At 34.7% G+C, this 21367-nt stretch overlaps 1 protein-coding gene across 1 annotated transcript in view; it reads left to right on the top strand.

The window, feature by feature from the left end:
- The window catches only part of LOC145678818 (venom allergen 5-like), a 129426-nt gene extending 108274 nt beyond the window's left edge, over positions 1–21152 (top strand). Inside the window, exons 5-7 of the mRNA XM_081749359.1 lie at positions 10589–10689; positions 14069–14163; positions 16980–21152. Coding sequence (XP_081605485.1) covers positions 10589–10689; positions 14069–14163; positions 16980–17191 — 408 coding nt within the window. The 3' untranslated portion in view covers positions 17192–21152. The remainder of the gene's footprint in view (positions 1–10588; positions 10690–14068; positions 14164–16979) is intronic.
- Positions 21153–21367: the final 215 nt, after the last annotated feature.

The raw sequence follows: 21367 nt of genomic DNA, 5'->3' as shown, positions 1-21367 counted from the left end.
CTAGATAGCTTATGTCAATCTTAAAACACATACTATATGTACCTGCAAAGACTCTTTACAAAAATGATTTTGTTTACATGCACCTTTTCCACTATCCATAATCTGCTTGCGTAAACAACAAAAAGAACATTTCTGGGAAAAAATTTCATGCAGATGCAAATCGTCACTTGAAAAAAGGTAATTTTACGCTTAAAATGATTGCCTGTATATGAAAGAGGACTATATTAGACATCAATTTCCGTTGGCAGAGTATTACTACACATCGTAGTATAACTCTATTTTCTATTTACAAGTGTAGGGATTACTAACTTAAAACCATACTTAATGCTATAGGGAGAATAAAATGAGTAAGTGCACATAAAAGGGAGATATATTAGATTTTATTATATATTGTAGGAATATTTGTACACAATGTAGAGAAGCTATAATTTATATTTACAAGTGTAGCGTTACTATTGTCGTAATACTATAAATGCCACGGGAACTCGTTTCACTGCAAAATCAACATTAAAGTACTTGTAAATACACAGACAAACGCTAACCTAACCTACCGCTTCCTACTCTACTAACCTAACCTAACCTATTCCTCTTTACTAACCTAAGCTACTCTATTAATCTAACTTAACCAACCCTACTAACGTAAACTAACCTACTCTACTAACCTAACTTACCTATTCTACTAACAACCTAACCTCCTAATTTTTACACTACCTACGTAAACTATTCTACACTAACCTAACATAATTTACTCTAAGAAGCTAATTCACCCTATTCAGCTAATTTAACTTACTCTACTAACATAACATACTCTACTAACCTAACCTGCCGCAACCTACTTTACCCAATTGTACTTTAATGTACCATGCGTTGGTGGATCTCTTTTGCTCTCATGGCACAGTAGAAAGCAAGGAAAATGATAATTTTCTTTTAAATTTAACGACCTAATGTAAATCTGCACGGAGATTAGATCTACTATCTAATCTTCCATAAGAGCACCACTACAATATTCATAATCCGATACTGTGCACTTCCTCAAAAGTCACAGGAGACGTTGATCTCAAATAATCTGCCCGTTCACGCCACATTGATCATCTCTGCTACTCGTCTGCCTTGTCAGACTCAGGTTCCAACACTACGCAATGGGCCAAGAAAAATTCATTTCCAAAAGAATACGTAATAAGCGTAGAAAGTCGCTAATAGTAAAAAGGGTTTTTAAGGAAACGTATTCTTTAATTATATATGTATGCTGAATTATACTCATTCTACGCTGATCTAGCTTTATATGACAGAGCAGAAAAATTAAGTTCAACAACTGTGAAGATATTATTTAAAGTTGTGGATTTATATATCTCCGCAAACTGACATGCTCTTCAACAGTGGATTTTTCTGCTCCATTTCTCTGTGAATTATTATGACAAAAAGGAAGAAAGGATTTAAGAAATTTGAAAGGAAGGAAGAAAAAGATTTCTATACCTCGTGCATAGATATAAAAATCCCTATCCACAAAATGGCTGCCATGTCATTACTCATATAACATCCATTTACTCTGGTAGGCATTGACACTAGCAGCACCAATTAGCGTCAAAATCAATTTAACTCTACTTGATGGTTTAGTAGAGCAATGCTAATGGCTCCAGGTTAATCTGTAACGTTGCCACATAGTGAAATTTTTGATTCCCCATAGGAGCTGAAGGGGACCTCGCAGGGTATACAATTGTATAGCATATTCGCTTATTTTAACCCGTAGAATAGCACTTTATTGTCCGTGGGCGACTCCAATTCATTTTAAAATGATAATAATAATAATTTCTTACAATCGGTTAAAAAGAACAAATGGCGTATGCACTCAAACCGTTAAGTATTCTTCTTTCATGAGTAGAGATTCGAAACCGAGAACTGGCTATATTCATAGTAGTAGTCTTGGAGATCAGTATTTTGTTCATTTTCGCAAAAGCGGATAATATCTTGAAAATAGTGGATAATGTGCTACGTATATGATATACAGGGAGATTTTAAAAAACTCATGTATTTCATTTGCGTCTAGGATTCTAACTGAAGTCCGATTTTCATGCGGTTTATGACAAATGATCAAGGAAGAATGGGAGATTTATGGAACTATGTTTACTGGTTTAAATTCATCCGCGGTAATATCGACCACGTCTAAAGAAAAACAGCAAATATTCGCCACTGTACCTTAGAATTGGAATGAGGTTTTTGATTTTTGAAGTGAAATTACAGAATTCAAATTAAGTGTTAGTGAGAATACAAATTAAGTGTTAGTGGTAACACCCATAAATCACATGTAGAATAGCTATAGCGTTGTTTTTTTGTTTTTTGCGACTAACGACGGAAAGATTTCTTGGGTGACCTAAGAAGTCAATAATTGACATCTCCCACAACACCTGCCTGTGGGGTCAGATGCTTCCCTGCCTCACTCAGAAGCGATCCTGTTTCTTCCAATTTATTTACTAGCGACCACATTATGTTCCTGTCTGGGGCAGAACGTGAAGCAAATTTGTTTCTAAATGTCCTTTGCGTAACAACAACAGATTCCGTTCTCCAAAAACTTTTAATGATAAACTCATGGTGCTCCAAAGAGTACATTATTCTCACCAGGGTCACCCACAGGGGGGATGTATGGCGCAAGCTGCGCCATTGAGAAAAATTTTGGGGGGGATTTTACTCTACTTTTGAACTAGCAAATTTACTGTCGGAATAGCATTAAAACACGATTTTAAGAAGCTAATTTTCAAAAATTTTCCGGGGTGAACCCCCGTACCCCCTGCTTCGATACTCGATGAATGAAGTACTGCGGACCAATAATAATTTAATCCAACAAAATCATTCCTGTAAAAAAAAAAAAAAAAAAAAGTATGAGCGGCCTTAAAAAGAAGTGAAATCACAAAAATGAGCGCCAAGTTCTGCTGATGAACAACAGTTACAAACACTCAAGGAATCACTTTCAAATTTAGATTTGAAACTTGCCTATGTTGTCTGTTGAAAATTATAAAGTAGTTTGACATAATTTTGAGCTAGTAGTAACCATATAGACAACAGCCAAGTTTCAAATCTAAATTTGAAGTGAGCCAGTGAGTGTTTGTAACTGTTGTCCACCAGAACTTGGCGCCTATTTTTGTGATTTCAATTCTTTTTAAGGCCACTCGTACTTGGCTCTTTTACAGGAATGTTTTTTTATATTACTTCTTTTTGTAGGCTAATTTCGAGGATAACATTTTCTTTTGGTATCAAACTCAATAACTTGTAACTTGCGTTTTACTTTTCATGTACAAGGGAATTATATCAATATTTTGTAAAGAAAAAAATAATACTACTAATTGTAAAAAAAGAATACCTGTGCCATACACAATGTATAGAAGTTTTTATACCCTTCAATATCCCTATAGAACATATTTAGCATTGTACACTACCAAGACTACTAATAAAAGTAATGCCATTTTTATAATTATTACTGCCCCTACTAGTACTACAAGCATTCTATAATACTACTATAGGAAATAAAAACAACAAAAATAACAATTACTAGTACTATAAAAACTACTGCTACACTGGGCAATTGTTTTTAGAGGACTTGAGTTTTGAGGAGGGAAGAGATTATTAGTTTTAGGGGGGAGTGCGCCATCAGGTTTGGGGGGGATGGGCACCCCTGATTCTCACTGTGTTCTGATCATACTCATACAGTAGCACAGAACTGTATAGCACAATTTCCAGTTTCCTGTTTCTTATTGACCTTGGCGAGGTTGCCATTTAATGAAGAAAACTCAAATCTTCACACCGCACCGCACCTCATTCCAATTGTAAGGCACACTGGCGAACATTTACTGTTTTTCTGGAGACGTGTTCGATATTATCGCAGATGAATTTAAACCAGTAAACATAGCCCCATCAATCTCCCATCCTTCCTTGATATTTGCCATAAATCGCATGAAAATCAGACCAGTTAGAAATTCTAGATCCAAATGAAATCCCTGAATTTTTTTTTTTTTTTAATGACCCTGTATTAACAATTAGTGTTACCTACAAGACGAGATACATGACAATTCTCATCTCGTTCTCGTGACAAGACGAGACATTTTAAGAGTAAATGTAAGTCTTATATCTCAAATATTGTTTTATTATTATATGATTCATAATATGTATAAAAAGTATAAATAGATAAAGTGATTGTACGAACACAATGAAGAGCATTTATTAACGCTTAAAAATACACTAGTGCTCACGCAATAGCCTATACTTCAATAATAAATGTGATTTAAATGTTATTACCACGCTCTTCGTGCAACTCTGGTGTCGCGGAGGAATTATGAAGAACTTCTAGATGAAATTTTTACAAAAGGAGACGAGCAAAGTTTTACGAGTATCGAGACGAGACGAGGAACAATTCTTTCGAGAATCGACACGAGACGATACTTTTACAAAATTTACGGGACGTGAAAACATGATTTCTCGTCTCATCCAGGGGGGTAAAAGTGAGAGGGAACGCGGGGGGACGTCGTTCCCCTACCTCGAAAAAGTATGTACGACATCCCCCCAGTTGCTAAATAAAATTACAAGGGCAAAGATAGACAGGGAAAACGGCGTCGCGTCATGCCACTATCTACCGTCCCCCCACTTTTTCAGATCCACTTTCAGCCCTGGTCTCATCCACTAACAATATTTGTAAATTGGCTGTCATTTACTACAGAAGACAGAAAATCTTTTATTTCCTTCATAAAATTAGGCCTATGAAATATCAGAATTAAATATAGCTTAACATAGTTTTGCCCTGAATTCGTTACTGACTGGCTCCTGTCACTCAGTATTGCAACTTAAAAGTACATAAAATAGAAACATTTATAATTTATGAATTATTATTATTATGTAAAGTTTAGCTCAACAATCAGTGATGATTTCAGAGGTGGCCCGATGAGGGGGGATATTCTCCCTGGGACCAGGGGTAAAAAGTGAGGGAACGCTGTTGTACGCCCCTGCTTCCAAAAATATATTGGCGTCTCTCCACTTCCTAAAATATTATACTGCGCAAAGATAGCTACTGGAAACGGCATGACGTCATGCGTCCCTCTACCTTTTCAGATTAACCTTTACCCGTGCCTGGGACGATATATTCTATTGGGTAATATTATTTTCGTAATACTACTTTTCAGCCCCAGTGTAATTAAATGCCCCCTCCCATTCGGAGAAAGTCTTCTGAAATCATCACTATTTGTATTTATCATAACACTTCATTGTATTATAAATGTTGAGCAAGTTACGTTCTATTTTGAAATGTGACTTGCTTTCTGTGCACGAGCAGATTCTAAAGGTTGTAAATTGACCATAAGTTTACCTTAAAAATAAAATTAAAATCTTTAATAAATTAAATTAATACAGGAATTCCTCTATAATCGCGGTTATTTTATAGAAACGCCGACTTCTTTGTGAACAACTCATCGATGAAGATTTGAATACAAATTTGTAGACTCAAGCAAACTTGAGGGGGGCCGGACCCACTCGGCTCCCGCAGGGTCGGCACTCATGTTGTTTTACAACGAAAAATTGCGCATTAATCGAATTAACGAGAATCGGGATAAATAATGTGTATAAAATCAGTGATAAGTGCTAAGGATTTAGTAAATTTCTATTTATAAAAGTCCTGAGTGATCAACGCCAAACCAAACCGTTTAACCTAATAACTTGAAATTTTAACTTTCCATGGGATTTGTGACGCAAAATACCACTAAGGGAGAATTTTTGGAAGTTCGACAAGGAAAGAGGGAGAAATAGGGGTGGCAATTATTATAGTAAAAATGTCCAAATCTCCGAATCTTTGAACGGAGAAACATGAAATTTGGTATATGGATAACCCACTTAAAATAATCAGACAAATGATTAAGCATTGTTTGTTATTTCTCCTAGGAGGGAAGAAATAAGGCAGGAAGGAAAAATGGGTAAGGTTACAATTGTTATGACTGGGTGACCATCTCTCGAAACCCTTTAAGGTTAGAGATATGGAATGTGGAATTTAGACTTTCAATTAAAAATAATTAAACATGTGTTTCTTTATATATCCCCTAGGAGGCATGAGAAAAGGTGGGAAGAAAAAAAACGATGAGAGTTACAATTCTTATAATAAGACAGCCATATCATGAAATCTCTTAAGAATACAGGCATGGTAGCGGTATGAAAGTTGGTATATAAACTCCTTATTCAAAACAAATAGCCATATGCCACATTTTCAAAAAATTTCGCCACAGGCTAGTTAAGTAATACAATTTTACATACGAAATAGAAAAGTATTAAACATGCAGTTTCCTAACTAGGTAGGAACAGCCGAGCAGTGCTCCGGGGCTCCAGCCATAAGGGCCCCGAAAAACCCAGTCGCACTTACAGTAATTTCGGCTTTAAGAACTGAATAAAGAATAAATAGTTAAGAAATTGAAACATTTAGTCCTGTAATCTCAATCCATTGTCACGAATACTAAAGTCCTCTCTATTTCTATGCCAGAGGAAAAGTGACAACGAAATCGATATTGGCAGGCGACAACGAAATCGATATTGATATACAGGGGGTGTATATATACTCAATGATGTAGCCCTAAACATTACTTTGGTTTGTTTCGGAAATAGTTTTTGTTTCTTTGTTGTTTTTTCTTTATTGTTTTCACATTTAATTCTTCAATACTGTTCTCGTTCTCAGACAGAAGGGGCCAGCCATTGGTGCAGCTAGGAGCCCCGAGAAGAGAAAGCTTCACAGATCTAACCGGGGAACCATTTATTAATTTAAGAGAGCTCTTGGTATGGGGCTTCTACCTTCAACTGTTATATCTTTGATGTAACTCGCTGATTGGGGGTCCAATTAATATCTTCCTGTACAGGGACCTACTCACTGATTGAGCCCTCAAATAGCCTTCTCTGCACCGCTGTCAACTCAGTTATTTGGCGAACCCCAAATAGGCCTCTATAGCTGCAGCGGGGTCCCGAACAGATTTGTTACGGAACTGCAAACATGTTAAGTAAAAATTGAGGATTAATTTATAAGAATAAGTTTTTTCTTTAATCTTTATTTACATATAACTAGTACATACGGACGAATAAATACCCTCAAGGAATTCAGGCAAAAAGGTGGACAGTAAGTGGTGAGCAGTGATGCCAATCTGCAACCTTATAAAATCCCATCTTGAAAAGCAGAAATTCTCATTTTGCTCTTAAATTTCCCACGCGCTATACTAATTACAAAATTTCCAAAGTTTACAAAATATGAAAATTGAATACGTTACTTACTTTTTAAAAAAAAAAAGATATTTGAGTGAATTATTCGTAAATTCCAGTATTCTAAATTTCTAATAAGTATTTCCCTTAATTAAAATATACTATTGAAATTGTTGATGGAAACAAGTATATTTTGTTGTTAAATTTAGTATGTTTATCACGCTTTTGTGCCATAATGTTCTACTGAACGTAATGTGACTAAACAACAGGGTTGAAAAAAAACATGATTTTTTTAAAGAATAAAAAAGAACGTTTTTTATGTTTAAAACATGTTTTTTTGTTTAAAACGTTTTTAACGTTTAAAACAAAGTACTTTGTTTTAAACAAAAAAAACATGTTTAAAATGTTTATTTTGTTTAAAACAATAATCTAAATAGTCATATATTACAGTTTTACACTCTTAGGTATTGCTTGCCATCTATATTCAACCGCTAGATCAAATTTCGGGAACTTCCCTAATCTCGATCCGCCCAAATGTTCAATTCCGGAGAAAGAAATCGGGATTTTCCCGATCTCCGTTCACAGAATATGTAGTTTAGTTTCTTTGTGTTACGTTCTACTGGTCATCTGCATTCTTAATCTTTAAACGCCCATTGACGCAACTGCTGTGTCAGGGCTTTAAACCTCAATGGCTCAGTCTTGAACCTCAAATCAAGGCTGGAAGATGGTTTTGGTACCAATTTATTCCTGAAAGATGCAGCTTTGCTGGTGTGCAATTTATGTATGTTTGAGGAGGGTAAATATAGTTTTTTTTCTATTTTTTTAACAGTTTTTTGGGGGGCCATTCCCCCTCTTGGGGGATAGATTCATAAAAAATGTTACGTGAAGCAATGAAGTAGGCTACTACATGGTAATATCGTGTATTTGTACTTCTTGCTTATATGGGGTAGCAGGGAGGAGGCAAAGTTAGCCAATTTTTGGAGTTTAGTTTTTAGACGTAAATTACATTTATTTTTACAACAAACATCAATAGCTCAGTCCTTAATTAAGCTAGAAAGATGATTTGGTGGCAAAATATTTTTGAGGGATGAAGCTTTCCGTCAGTTGCATTTTATGGATATAGGGGGTACGTATGTACGGCCGAGAGAGGGAGATGAAGTTGTTTTTTTTAAAAAAAATTTTCATCATTTTTTCATCAGGTTTTGGCGGGTATTCCTCCCCCCTTTGTGGTACATCCATAAAAATTGGTATGTGAAGCAATGAAGCAGTCCCCTACATGATAGTAACCTGTATGTGTACTTGTTTATAGAGGAAGAGGGGGTCAATTTTGGTTAATTTACATTTATTTTCGGGACGGTCACATATAATACAAGATATGTTTCACTAAAGTGATCTAGAAGCATAATTCTTGTTCGTATTCATGATGTGTGCAGCAAAAATGATTTGCATATGGACGTGGTACTAGTGGGGGAGGGGAGAGAATGTCTAATTCAATGAATGTTTTCTGCGCATATATATATATATATATATATATATATATATATATATATATATATATATATATATATATATATATATATATTAAATATTTCCTACATAAAACGAATTCATTACGCAATGGCAGCAATGGCTACCATTTCTTACATTATTGTCACAAGTATGTGGCCTACACATTAGCATCATTTTGTCAGCGTAGAGTGGCTGCAAGGGTTGCCAGGGCCCCGCAAAGTCAACATTTTCATATTTTTAATGATTTTTTTATGTCTGTTCTTTTTCTACGAATACGGCGGGAATTTCACGAATGTTACCTCGTTGGAATTTGTGGTCTATAAGCTTTCCAATGGTGTATAACTCATGACTCTGTGATAATTAGGGGATTCACCAGAGCCCCGAACGTGAGAGTCTACCATTTTGTTAAAAATCCCTGCCGGGTGTCTAGAGTTAATTGTATTGTTATGCCGTAGACACTAATCATTATTACCTATCCATGTTGGAGATAGAGATGTATCTTGAAAACTGTTTAGTTAAAAGACGTCATTTGCTCCTTGTAGGCTAGTCACTGCTCTTTTCTATGTGTTGTATTGCATTTGTCAGAGCATTTCTTCTAGCTTATGATGTGAGAACTCTTCATTATTATGGAAATGATAGTGATCAAAAAATACCCAAGTTTTGAATTTGTGAATTTGGATCTTAGAATAGTGTATAGTGTGTTTAACCTCCGTTATTCTTGGAAATTAAGAAATGTTCAAATACTTCACTTGAATTTCTGTTGGTTTAGTTATACGCACACTGATGTGCAGAATTTCGTTCAGTAATTGCTTTTATAATAAGAATATAACTCTGCTTGTAATTTACTCCATGCACAAATCCTGCGGAGGATGGGTTGTTTGTTAGAAAATTAAATTAGCTTCTTCAATCTGATATTTTAGTTGTTTTAAACATGTCCAACCAGCATCGAAAAAGAACACGTTTAAAACAATTTGTTTAAAACGTTTAAAACAAACTGAATTAAACAACAGCCCTCGTTTTAAACATGTTTTAAACACGTGTTTTAAACATTTTGTTTTAAACATATCAACCCTGCTAAACAAACTTCATTATCCAGTTATTCCATGTGGGACGTGTTAGAAAATGACTGTTATTAGTGTGGCGTTTTACTCTCTTGCGTTTTACTCTCTTGCGTTCTTGATTTTAAAAAATCCATAGTATTATTTACTTGCTGGTTATTTGAGATTCACAAGTTCCAGCCTATATCACTTTCGTACTACAATGCACTTTCAAATAACAAAATTTGACAATTGATTTCATGTTTATTCTTGCGTTATTAGCGTACTTCCTGCTCTCAGAAAATGTTGTGGGCGTTAATGAAACAAATAAATAATAAATCACATATATATTGCCAATTTTGGCGAAAATTCTCTTTATTCTTATTCGAAAAATTAATGTCAAAATATCCACAAAATGGAATTTTTCCTACGGATTGGCATCACTGCTGGTGAGTAGGCGCCGGCGGATATAAACGAAGCGGAGACTTGAACTAAATGTTGAGTTGAGTTTAACGTCCCGCTCAGCAGAGAGGCTATATGAGACGTGGACCTACTGATTGACATGAAATCCGAATCATATGAGTTCCCGCCGGGAATCGAACGTGGGTCTCTCACCCCAAAGGCACGTACGCTAAACGCTTAGCCACGGAGGAGCTCTCGAACTAAATGTAATTCTGGTTGCGTAGGAAGTGGGCTACGTATTGCAGCCTCGATAATTCGAATTTCAAACGAAATAAAACTTTAGCCTCTAATTATAACCCAAGATAATTGAAGAATTCCTGTATATGTTCATATAGACTATTTAAGAGTTTAATTTGAATGTTTTGTCTTTATAGCTTGTTTGGAGTGACACCTTTCTGGTTGGCTGTGGCTATTCCTATTTCCGAGACAAAGAACACGGATTCACCAAATTATACGTGTGCAACTACGGACCTGGGTAATTAATTAACCACTTGGTTATTATTTTCTTTCTGTCTTTCATTTCTGCATGCTTGTACGTAACAATTTATTTGAGATTATGTGTTTGAACTTTGATTTACTTCACTGTATGAGAATTATGGGTACATTAGTAGAAGAGCAGCTTGGATATGGACACACTAAGGACAAAATGTAGTGAATAAACTAATAAAAATGCATGTAAAGATCCATTTTTCTCATCATAAACTATGATGTTCGTTTTCGTCGAGTTTTCCACGTATGTCGTCAAGGTTTATTACGCTTCCAAACTATACTATGCATAAGTGTCGAAAGTTTTGTAGAACAGCTTGTTCCTCCGTCGGTGGACAGATACTGTCAATAAAATAAAAGTGGTAAGAGATATCGACATGCAGTTTTTTTTTGCAATCGATTCAACGTATAGGTTCCATCTTCTCACTTAACTCTCTATTCAAAACGGAAGAGATTCGAAATTAATCATTTCCCGTATCAACATTTATCCTTACTGAATATGGGGAATGGCGGAAGCTTCATAACGAGGAACTACATAGATTATACGGTTTACCCAACATTGTTAGAGTCGTCAAGTCTAGGAGGCTTAGGTGGGCAGGTCATGTAGCTAGAATGGAAGAAAGTAGAAACGCTTTCAAAGTCTTGACTGGTAGACCCATAGGAAAACGACCATTAGGAAGACCTAGGCGCAGATGGGAGGATAATATTAAGATGGATCTCGCAGAGATAGGAATACAAAGTAGAAAGTGGATCCAATTAGCTAAGGATAGAAGTCAGTGGAGAGCTTTTGTGAACGCGGTACTGAACCTCCGGGTTCCATAGGCCATAGAGTTAGTTAGGTAGAATATGAATGCTAATAGATAGACAAACAGCTTTCCGCAACCGACATAGTGTCTCAAAAGTATATATACGTTATATCATCGCAAACTCGAAACACCTCTACCGAAATAAGAAATTGTTGAAATTTACTGGTACTTCCCATTTCAATTCTGAATTCTGTAGAGCAAGAATTGTAAGAGATATCGAAATGTATGTTTTTGCAATCGATTCAGCTTCCCAAGAATAGGTTTCATATTCTCTGTTAACCCTGTATTCAAACTGGAAGTGGTTCAAATTAAGAATTTTTGGTTTTAACATTTATCGCATAAGAACAAAAACTGGCGACTAGGTCTAAAGGTTTTTTAATATAGATTCAGTTTCCAAAAACCAGATTCTATCTTTGATCTTACTACTCTATTACAACCAATAGTTGCAGACGTACTACTTCTTTACGTTTGAGTATTGAATTCGTATATTTTGGGCACTCTATTGTAGTTTCATACTGTGAAACGAAACTCATTTGACTTTGGTGTGACTAACCACTAAATGACCTAAAGTTTAGTCTGTCGACTGTTAATGAATGTTTTTATTTTATTAATTTGTGAATTAACAGTGTTAAATCCTTACGCTGTTTTTGCTTTCTAGACTATTGTTCATCTGCGGAATTGTTTATTTTTCTTTGAAAAGAACTGTTATTTCACTGATTTCTTCTTCAAGTATATTAAATGTTCTTTACTTTTTCAAAATATATTTATAATATTATATATATATATACAGGGGCGGATCCAGGATATGACCAAGGGAGGGGCTAAAAACATATTTTGCCGTTTTATCCAGTGTAAAGCAGGATAGAAGGCCATTTTATCCAGTGTATACCTGAGCATCAAGGGGGGGCTATAACCCTTGTAGCTCCCCCTTGGATCCGCCACTGTATATATATATATATATATATATATATATATATATATATATATATATATATATATATATCAGTGGTGTATTTACAATTTTGTTTCGGTAGTCTTTGCTATCTTTATTCCTAGAAATGTGAACATTCTGCAAGATATTTCATTTACTTTAAAATAGGAAATAAAATTTCGGGGGGACTTGCATAAGCCCGAAAGCCCCCCTTAAATACGGCAGCATATATATATATATATATATATATATATATATATATATATATATATATATATATATATATATATATATATATATATATATATATATATATATATATATATATATGAATTTAATATTATATTACGCATATTGAACTAGACTATTTAGACTATTTAACACTATAATCATGTAGGGCGTACCACAATTTCTTTTTTCAGGATGGAATGGATGTTTAAATATATCCAATAAAGGAAAGAACTAGGAAAATAAAAGAAAAAAGAGAATTAAGAAACGGAGATAGAGTTTTTTTTCTAATATGATAAAGACTAACTATATACACTTATTACTTCCTTGTGATGCCAGCTATCATATGACAGTTTCCACCCCTGAAGTCGAAAGAGAAGAGAAAGTTAAACTAGAAACATGGTGGAAAAAATCTTTTAGTTTAACGTCCTACGATTATGATCTTTAGGCTAAACGAGACGTATGATTAAGGCAAGTGAATGATGATGGGAGAATTGGTGGAATGAGAATGTAGGGGGAGACAGCAGTACCCCGAGAAAATCCACGGACACAATGTTGTCCACCACAAACTTACTTGGCCGGGGATCGAAATAGGAACTCGATTGACTAAAAGTAGGAAGCACGATGGAAAATAAGCCGTTGACTACCTCTTAACATAAATGCAAGGGTACTCAACCTTTTGTTGTCCTCAGTATATTAAGATTTGTAAATGATTTGGGGGAATCAGGAGTCACTATTTTGCCTATTTTTTTAAAAAAGATAATGTAACATCCACATGAAATACAAGTGCTATCTTTCTATTTCAACAAATGGCCTGGTTCTATTCGTCACGTCCCTAAGTCATCTTAGATCTGTTCAGTTGTAAAATACTGCTCCATGTCCTTATCCGAACATTCTCCGAAATATTAAATTTCAGAACCCTCATGAACCGTAGATTGAACACCTCACATCTCAGGGTGCATTCATTATCCCACAACGATCACTGCACAATCGGTACTGAATACCAATAAGTGGAAATAGAAAATTGTTTTTAAACTACAGGGCTGTAGGAAGAAATTCCTCAAATCTATGCATTTTAAAATTTAAAAATAAAACAATAATTATAAAAAGAGTGCGTACTGTACATGATATTTTAAAATTAAATCAAGATATTTTTATTCAGTTTGTGTGTTCGTTAGAAAATAATCTTAATAACATATAGTATAATCCTTGTGAAAGTGATTGTGGTCTCTAAATCCTTAATATCTGAAAATATTCGCTTCCCATTCATAATCTTACATTTATTCTTATTATATTTCAATTACCTGACCATTAATTCTCTTAGCCCTGAATATTTATGTACGTAGCAAATATTTCTGCTTTTATTCAAGTAATGTTCTTAATTAATACTGTCTATTTTTCAGAGGCAATATCCTAGGTGCACCACTATATAAGACTGAACCTACCAAGTGCACAGATCCGGATCTTATACCTTCTCGCCGATATCGAGGTTTATGCGGTACGTTACTAAGTTTAATCAATGTTTAACACTTTCGCTCTGGTGTCATATAGCAAATTCTAACTTCCTGTCAATTTAGTGCATTTTTAAAAGACATTTATCAGGTAGTAGATAAAAGGTAGGCATACGAAACACATGGTAAATAAATCTTCAAACATTCTATTTTAAGATGAATACAACATTTATTGGTATTGTTGGATGGAATTGCTACATTAACAAGTTACATCCAGGCTTCGTCCTTTTGCATTAGTAAGTTACCCCGAGTCCTGCTCGACCTTTGTCCGTTTGCATTAACCAGTTATCCCGAGTCTTCCCCAAGCTTCGTCCGTTTGCGTTAATAAGTTACCCCGAGTTCTACCTGGGTTTTATCCATTAGTATTAACAAGTTACCCCAAGTTCTACCCGAGCTTCGCCCTTTTGCATTAATAAGTTACCCCGAATTCTGGCCGGGTTTTATCTGCTTATATTAACAAGTTACCCCGAGTCCTGCTCGGGGTTCGTCCTTTTGCATTAATAAGTTATCCTGAATCCTGCCTGGGCTTCGCCTTTATGGATTAATAAGTTACCTAGAGTCTTACACAGGCTTCATGTGGTTTCATTAATATATTACTCCGAGTCCTGCCTGGGTTTCGTTCGTTCGCATTAATAGGTTACCCTGAGTCCTCCTCGGGCTTCATCCGTTTGTAGTAACAAGTTATCCCGATTCCTGCTCGGAGTTCGTCCGTTTGCATTAATAAATTATCCCGAATCCTATACGGGCTTCATCCTTTTGCATTAATAAGTTACCCCAGGTCTTGCTCGGGCTTAGAATCAAAAGTGTTAAACTACTAACAGAAAGAATAAAAACATTATAAATACAAAATAAGGCTTACGCCGAAAGCTGTACAGAATTAGTTTACAATCAGCCTTCTTGCCAAGATTAAACACCAGTTGTTGAAAGAACAAGTATTGTATGGTTTTGTTTCCGTTACACAAATCTCGGTCTACAGAATGCATGACATATTTTTACAATACTTACACTTCCTGTGGTATCAGTGTGGATTGAATTAACATTCCAATGCGTTAGAATGGAAATATCTTACATATTCCTTGAAATATTTGCAACATTTGTTGAGACTTGCTCTTTCGTTAAGTGTATAATGTATCCAAGCACCGCTTTCGATTATGTGTCGATATTTTGTACGAACTTGCAAAAATATTTCATGAAAGAGAGTCTATAAGTCATGAAGGGCTTTCAGATGAATATGGACAACTTAAAGTTATAGTGGTATAAGTCACTTTTCCAAAAAGGAAAGACTCAGGAACTGTTCTGTAACCTATCAAGTGAACGCAAAACCTGCGTTTTAGTTAGCGATAATGGGTAAAGCAATTACAATAGATTTCTGCAAGCTTTACGTTGTTTTACGTTCCGCAATTTTTGCAAAGGCTGGTACGGAGTAAGCATGGGCGACCGAAGAAAATTTTCTAGGAGGGTCATCTCCCTGGTTGCTATATTACACTTGGTATGTTTTTAAATTTTTTATTAAGAAAATCTTAAGAAACTTAAGTTGTTTTCGGAAGCCAAAGGGCCCGGGCCCCACCCTTCCCTCCCCTCTCCTTCTCGCGCCCATAGAAATAAGTCCTTTATACACAGAAAGCAGATCGAGTTAAATAAATTAAGTTTCGTTCAACTAGTGATAGATGAAAGAGTTGTTTTGTTCCCATATTTATTACAGTACCTTTAGCTCTAATTTCGGGAAAACAAAGAAAATATGTGCCCTATATCATTGCAACTTCAATCCAACCATATGTATAGTCAACAGCAAAACTATTCCGCCCTCATGACTCCTATAACTCCATTAGGGTGGGTCTAGTGCTTTTCTTGGCATCATAAACGCCTGGACATATGCAACCCAACTTACATCTAATGTTAACATACAATCAGGTTGATAATCCTGTGGAGCACTGAAACAGGCTTTTGCTGTGGTGTTGATGCACGAAGAAATTTCTCCATTTTAAGATTTATCTCCATTATTTGGAGTCTGTTGTCCAATGAGTCGTAAATGCAAGTAATTATTCTTGTCACAAGAAAGAAGTACATGTTTGGGAGATTGGAAAACACTATGTGTGAAAAATTATGTCCTTCAAATGTCCGCCATTTGCAGCCTCACAAAGGTTGGCTCTTTTCAGTACATTGTGCATAATTTTACGAAGAGTTGCTGGGTGTAACGCGCGGATCTCTGCCCTTATATTGTTTTTGAGTTGCTCGATGGTTGTTGGTTTGTTGACATATACATGTTCTTTGAGATATCCCCAAAGGAAAAAATCTGGAGCAGTTAAGTCAGGCGCACATTGAAGTGCCGACGGTATGCTCTCTGGGTGAGTATGACTGATCTTTGATTTTCAAAATACAGTTCAATCAGTTTCGTGCGTTGTTCAAGACTCAATCTCTCCATGATGAATCTCCCAGAATTCCTTTACAATCCTGAAAAAGAAAAACGTCCATTAATAACTTACCAAACAAAATATGAGGCATTAAAACCCATGCGTGACATATATGCCATCCTGTATAAAAATGGTGCTGGAAGTGGATATTAAATCCCAATTAATTAATTAACACAGTAACAAATATGGTATAGTGCGTAGTAGAAAAATAAGAGTAATATCAAGTATATTAAGTTAGGATTTTGTAACATCAAGTTGTCTTAAAAGTATTGGTCATTGGGATGTCGAAGTTGGGAAGACAGTTAATGTTATATAATTTTGTTTGTATATTATACAGATTGTATATTTTCCAAGCTCTTTAAAAAATCAATTCCTCTTCTTTTCTTTTGTAGAAATGCGTGGCTCTAACCCGCCAGGAATGGTTTGTTCTCCACACGATTCACCGTTCCATCCAGCAGAAATGACCCACCATCAGCCTCCACCAGTAGCAGCAGAGAGTATCAACCAGCCTCACCAACAACATCATAATAACATGAAAGGATTTTTCAGTGGACCACTCTCGGAACTTGGACAAATCATTCATCCGTTAGTATTCGGTCGATGACACATTGCACTGTGTAAACAAATGAGTGAATGTGATGTACTTTGATGCATGTGCGTGTATGTTCAGTGTTGATGCGTAGTTCACGAACATCGTGCAGAAAAATATGATAAGTTGAATATTTTGAAGGTGAAAATAACAGTATTGTTTGTTTCTCTTGGTTCTGTGACACGTTAAGGAGGAAAACTAAGTGGTATATTTGTATAATTTTAAAAAATCACGAATAATCAATTGAGAGAGTAATACAGTGAATTTATAGATGCAGTAAAAACAAGATAAATACCTCAAAGACACATGTGAAAAAGAAAAGAAAGTGTGATGCAATTTATCAATATGCCGATCAAGGTTTGGAAAATAAAGATATTAAAATTATTGCTTCAAAAAGAAAGATTAATATCTAAGGAACTTATATATGCAAGCGACATACAAAGTGATGAGGTAGATGTAAATAATATAAGTAATGTAATATTCGTTACTATAAGAAAAGCATTTGATTAGTGTGCACTCCAGCACTTCATATGCACTTTCTCAAAGTATTTGAAATGACAGTGATATCAAATAGCACCCGTTATTCTGCGTTCTACGCCCTTATTCTGTGTGCTACTCACCTCTCTCAACGTGCTGTCACTATGTCTGGTTCTCAGACTTCCCGATGAGTAACGAAGTGCATATCATCGTGGAAATATACCTAGTAAAAGTTAAAATAGACAACATAAAGTAGACAGTAGTGAAACTAGGCATTAGGAGACGATCTGTGCAAGCACCAGTTAGTAGACATTGGTGAAATCCGCATTCCTTACGTATGCTAATTTGGTGTGTGTGTGTGGGGGGGGGGAAGCAAACGGAAAGTGTTTAATAGGAAAAGCTCTTTTCGAGATAGTAGGAGAAAGTTTCTGTAAAGAAATGAAGTATTTTTATTCATTTTGTGATATTTTGTAGGTTGTTGCAATGGAAATGGTTTAAGGAATGCATTGAAGACAAAGAATGTGTACCAAACTTAAACAATGGAACAAGTGAGCATCCAGATTTTTTTGTTTGGAGGGGGGAGTCAAATACAACAAGTCACCATGTCTATGTAGCATTGAACGAGTATTACTCTGCACCCGAAATAACGATAAGTAATTTTAGAATATTTTCACCTATATTTTCAGAACAAATGATAGGACTAGATTGTTTTTGTAAGAGAAAGAGTACAGATGAAGTGCAAGGTCAAATTTTCATGCTACATCAATCACTACTCTGATAGACGAGTGTATTTTTATTGAAAAAATGTACAAATGTATGTTGAGTTTGGAAGTATTTTTTTTGGGGGGGGGGTCCGGATCTGGTAGGTCCCTCCGTGGGTGTCCCTGTAATGGAAGAATAGCTATTTGATATTAATCAAATATAGTTGCTGAGATATTTTAGCTGAGTGTCATGTCTGAAGAGGATCGCACTAGCTTAATCGCCTAACGTAGCTAGGCGTGTGCCAGTAAGCTTATTCCTTAATCCTCTAGCTCAAAGAGGTACGTGGGAAATTGGAAATCAGGTAATCGGAATAAAGGGATGCGACGTGCACAAGATAACTTTCGCTTAATTAGACAAATTTTACTTCCATACTTTAATATTTCCTCAGTACATTCTTATAGAATCAACAAATTAGATCCGTAACAGAGACTAATCAGGAATAAAATAAACAGAAGGTCAAAAGTATTGAGAAAAATGAACACTTTTCAAAATTAAATAGAAAACCTAGTATTTCAGAAAGTATAACCATGTCTAAACAGATGGCATAAGATCACTCTGAGAGTTCCGTAAGAAGTTTTCCAAACAGTAAAATCCTGGAGGATATTATAAAACAAGGAACAGAAAAATAAGCAGCTGCTAAAAAAATCAAGAAATAAATTTGATTGGTTAGTTGTCCTTTTCAGCAGCAATGCTATATGAGACAGTACCTGTTGATTAATATGGAATCTAAACTACGACTAGGAGTTGTATCCGAGACAAATATTATTAACAAGAGTCGAAATCGGGACGACATGTACAGAACGCAAGCGTGTCATGACATAAGAAATAGCTTCTGACATAGCATCTTTAATTTTTTTTATTACACATTTTATTTATGCGTAACAAAACCTCACAAAAACGTACTTTTGGAATCATTTTGCCGAACCTTCTCAATTATATAGTAATACAAAGTATTTAACTGATATTTGGTTTTCATTGTTTTTAACAATATGACATCCGCCATACAACATTCAATGCGATTCCTGAGACAATGACGAATCTTAAAAAAAAAAAAAAAAAAAAAAAATCTTCAAATTCTATTCATGGCATTTAAGTGTCTGAGAAATTTACAAAGTGAGAAACAATACTTTTCTTCTCCCTTCGCCGAAACCTGATACAAAGTACTCTGGGGAGAACTTGAAATTAATAATAATAAAATAATAGAAACTTTAATAAACACAACTAAGTATGTATTTATCCACGAGTATAATCTAATATAAACCAACAGAATTTTTATGTTGATTAGAATAGAAACAGGAATTTGGGAAGACAATTAAAGGTATAGACAATTGAACTTATTCAAGGACTTATTATAAAACAAAGAGCTAACAGTGTAACAAGATAAGCTTTCCCAGCAATTGTCAACAAATTTGTTCATCCAGCCAACACAATAGTTCTTTACTAAACATTTTTCACTTTAATATTACAAGCAGCATGCAATTAACCATTCTAGAACTTTGAAACATATACTTGAACGCAAATAAAGGTGTCAAGTTAAATTACGAAGATACGTACATTGAGTGCAGGCAAATGATGATAAATCCAGTAACCAATCGGTGTACGAAAGTTCAATCACTTTTCAGTTGCATTTTATCTGCAGGAAAATGTCTTTTATATCCCACTTCACGTTTGATCCTGGTGCAAGCAACCTTTGAGCATTTTATAATTATAAAATTATAATGTTATACAAATAATACGCGTATGTAGTGAAAATAATGAAGAATTGTTGAATAGGAGGAACAAAGAATAAGTATAAAAAATCATTGTTATACAATAGTAAAGTTTCTAATAAATAAATGTCCATCAACATTAGGTATAATTGAATCTTCAGTTTTAAGAAGGGAATTAGTTCAAAAACCAAAATGTTGAGTAAGTGGTGGAGTATTCATTTAACAATTACCAAATTTGTACTGGAATTTGAAAACTATACCACTCACGTGTAAAACGAAGCTTGGAAATAATACGGGAACTATATAGTGTACAAAAAATCATTTTGTCATTTTTTTGGTCTTCATTCCCTTCTTAAAATTGACAATTCAATTGAAAGTCAAAGAGATATAGAGAAGGACAAAATCGTGTATAATCATAAAAGTTCAAGATGTCAAGATAATTGAAGAGGATTTGTTTTACCTGTCGAGTAATAAATAGGAGCAGCGGTCGAGAAGAGAAGATGTTAAAGTATGAATGCAAAATGTGTAAATGCGAATAGAGGTAAAATTTTGTGTGTAAAAGAGAGTATTGATATATGTATAGTAAAATGCAGAAACCTGCTTCCTCTTCTCTGAAGAAAGCACAAGAAGTTTGTAGAAGGAAGTTTTATGTATTCTCTCTGACAACAGAGCATATTCTGTGAACTGTGAGAATTTGTTATAAATCAAAGAAAATGTGTGTGTAAATCATTGTAGGAAGCAAAGGACATCTCAGAAGTAACTTACGTACCTCTACAATGAAAAATTAGGCAAACATAATAAAATACGAATTAGTTCAAAACTATATTATATGAGGCAAAGGAAAATGTGCAGTTACTGCAGTTACGCTTTTCAGATTTAGATTCATGGTATTGATTACACGAGACAACAAGAAATGACAAGGAATGTGACTCATGTAAGAAATGTAAGTTAGTATTCCAAGAAATAACTTTCAGGCTACTGTTGCAATCATGATTTTTTTTTTTTTTTTGAAAAAATTACTAAATACAAGTAATTTATGTTCGTAATAAAATTTATTATAAAATAAATGAATATGCTTTGTATTTTTCATTCCGAAAAGAAGCTCTTACACTATCTGGATAATACGATTTTATTTTTATCTCATCCGCTGCTCTGTGACGGGCAGTCCTCATATATATATATATATATATATATATATATATATATATATATATATATATATATATATATATATATATATATA

Source organism: Thermobia domestica, chromosome 2 (assembly GCF_964235325.1).
Source record: "Thermobia domestica chromosome 2, izTheDome1.hap1.1, whole genome shotgun sequence".
In the NCBI taxonomy this organism is placed as follows: Eukaryota; Metazoa; Arthropoda; class Insecta; order Zygentoma; family Lepismatidae; genus Thermobia; species Thermobia domestica.
This window is presented reverse-complemented; position numbering and strand designations above follow the sequence as displayed.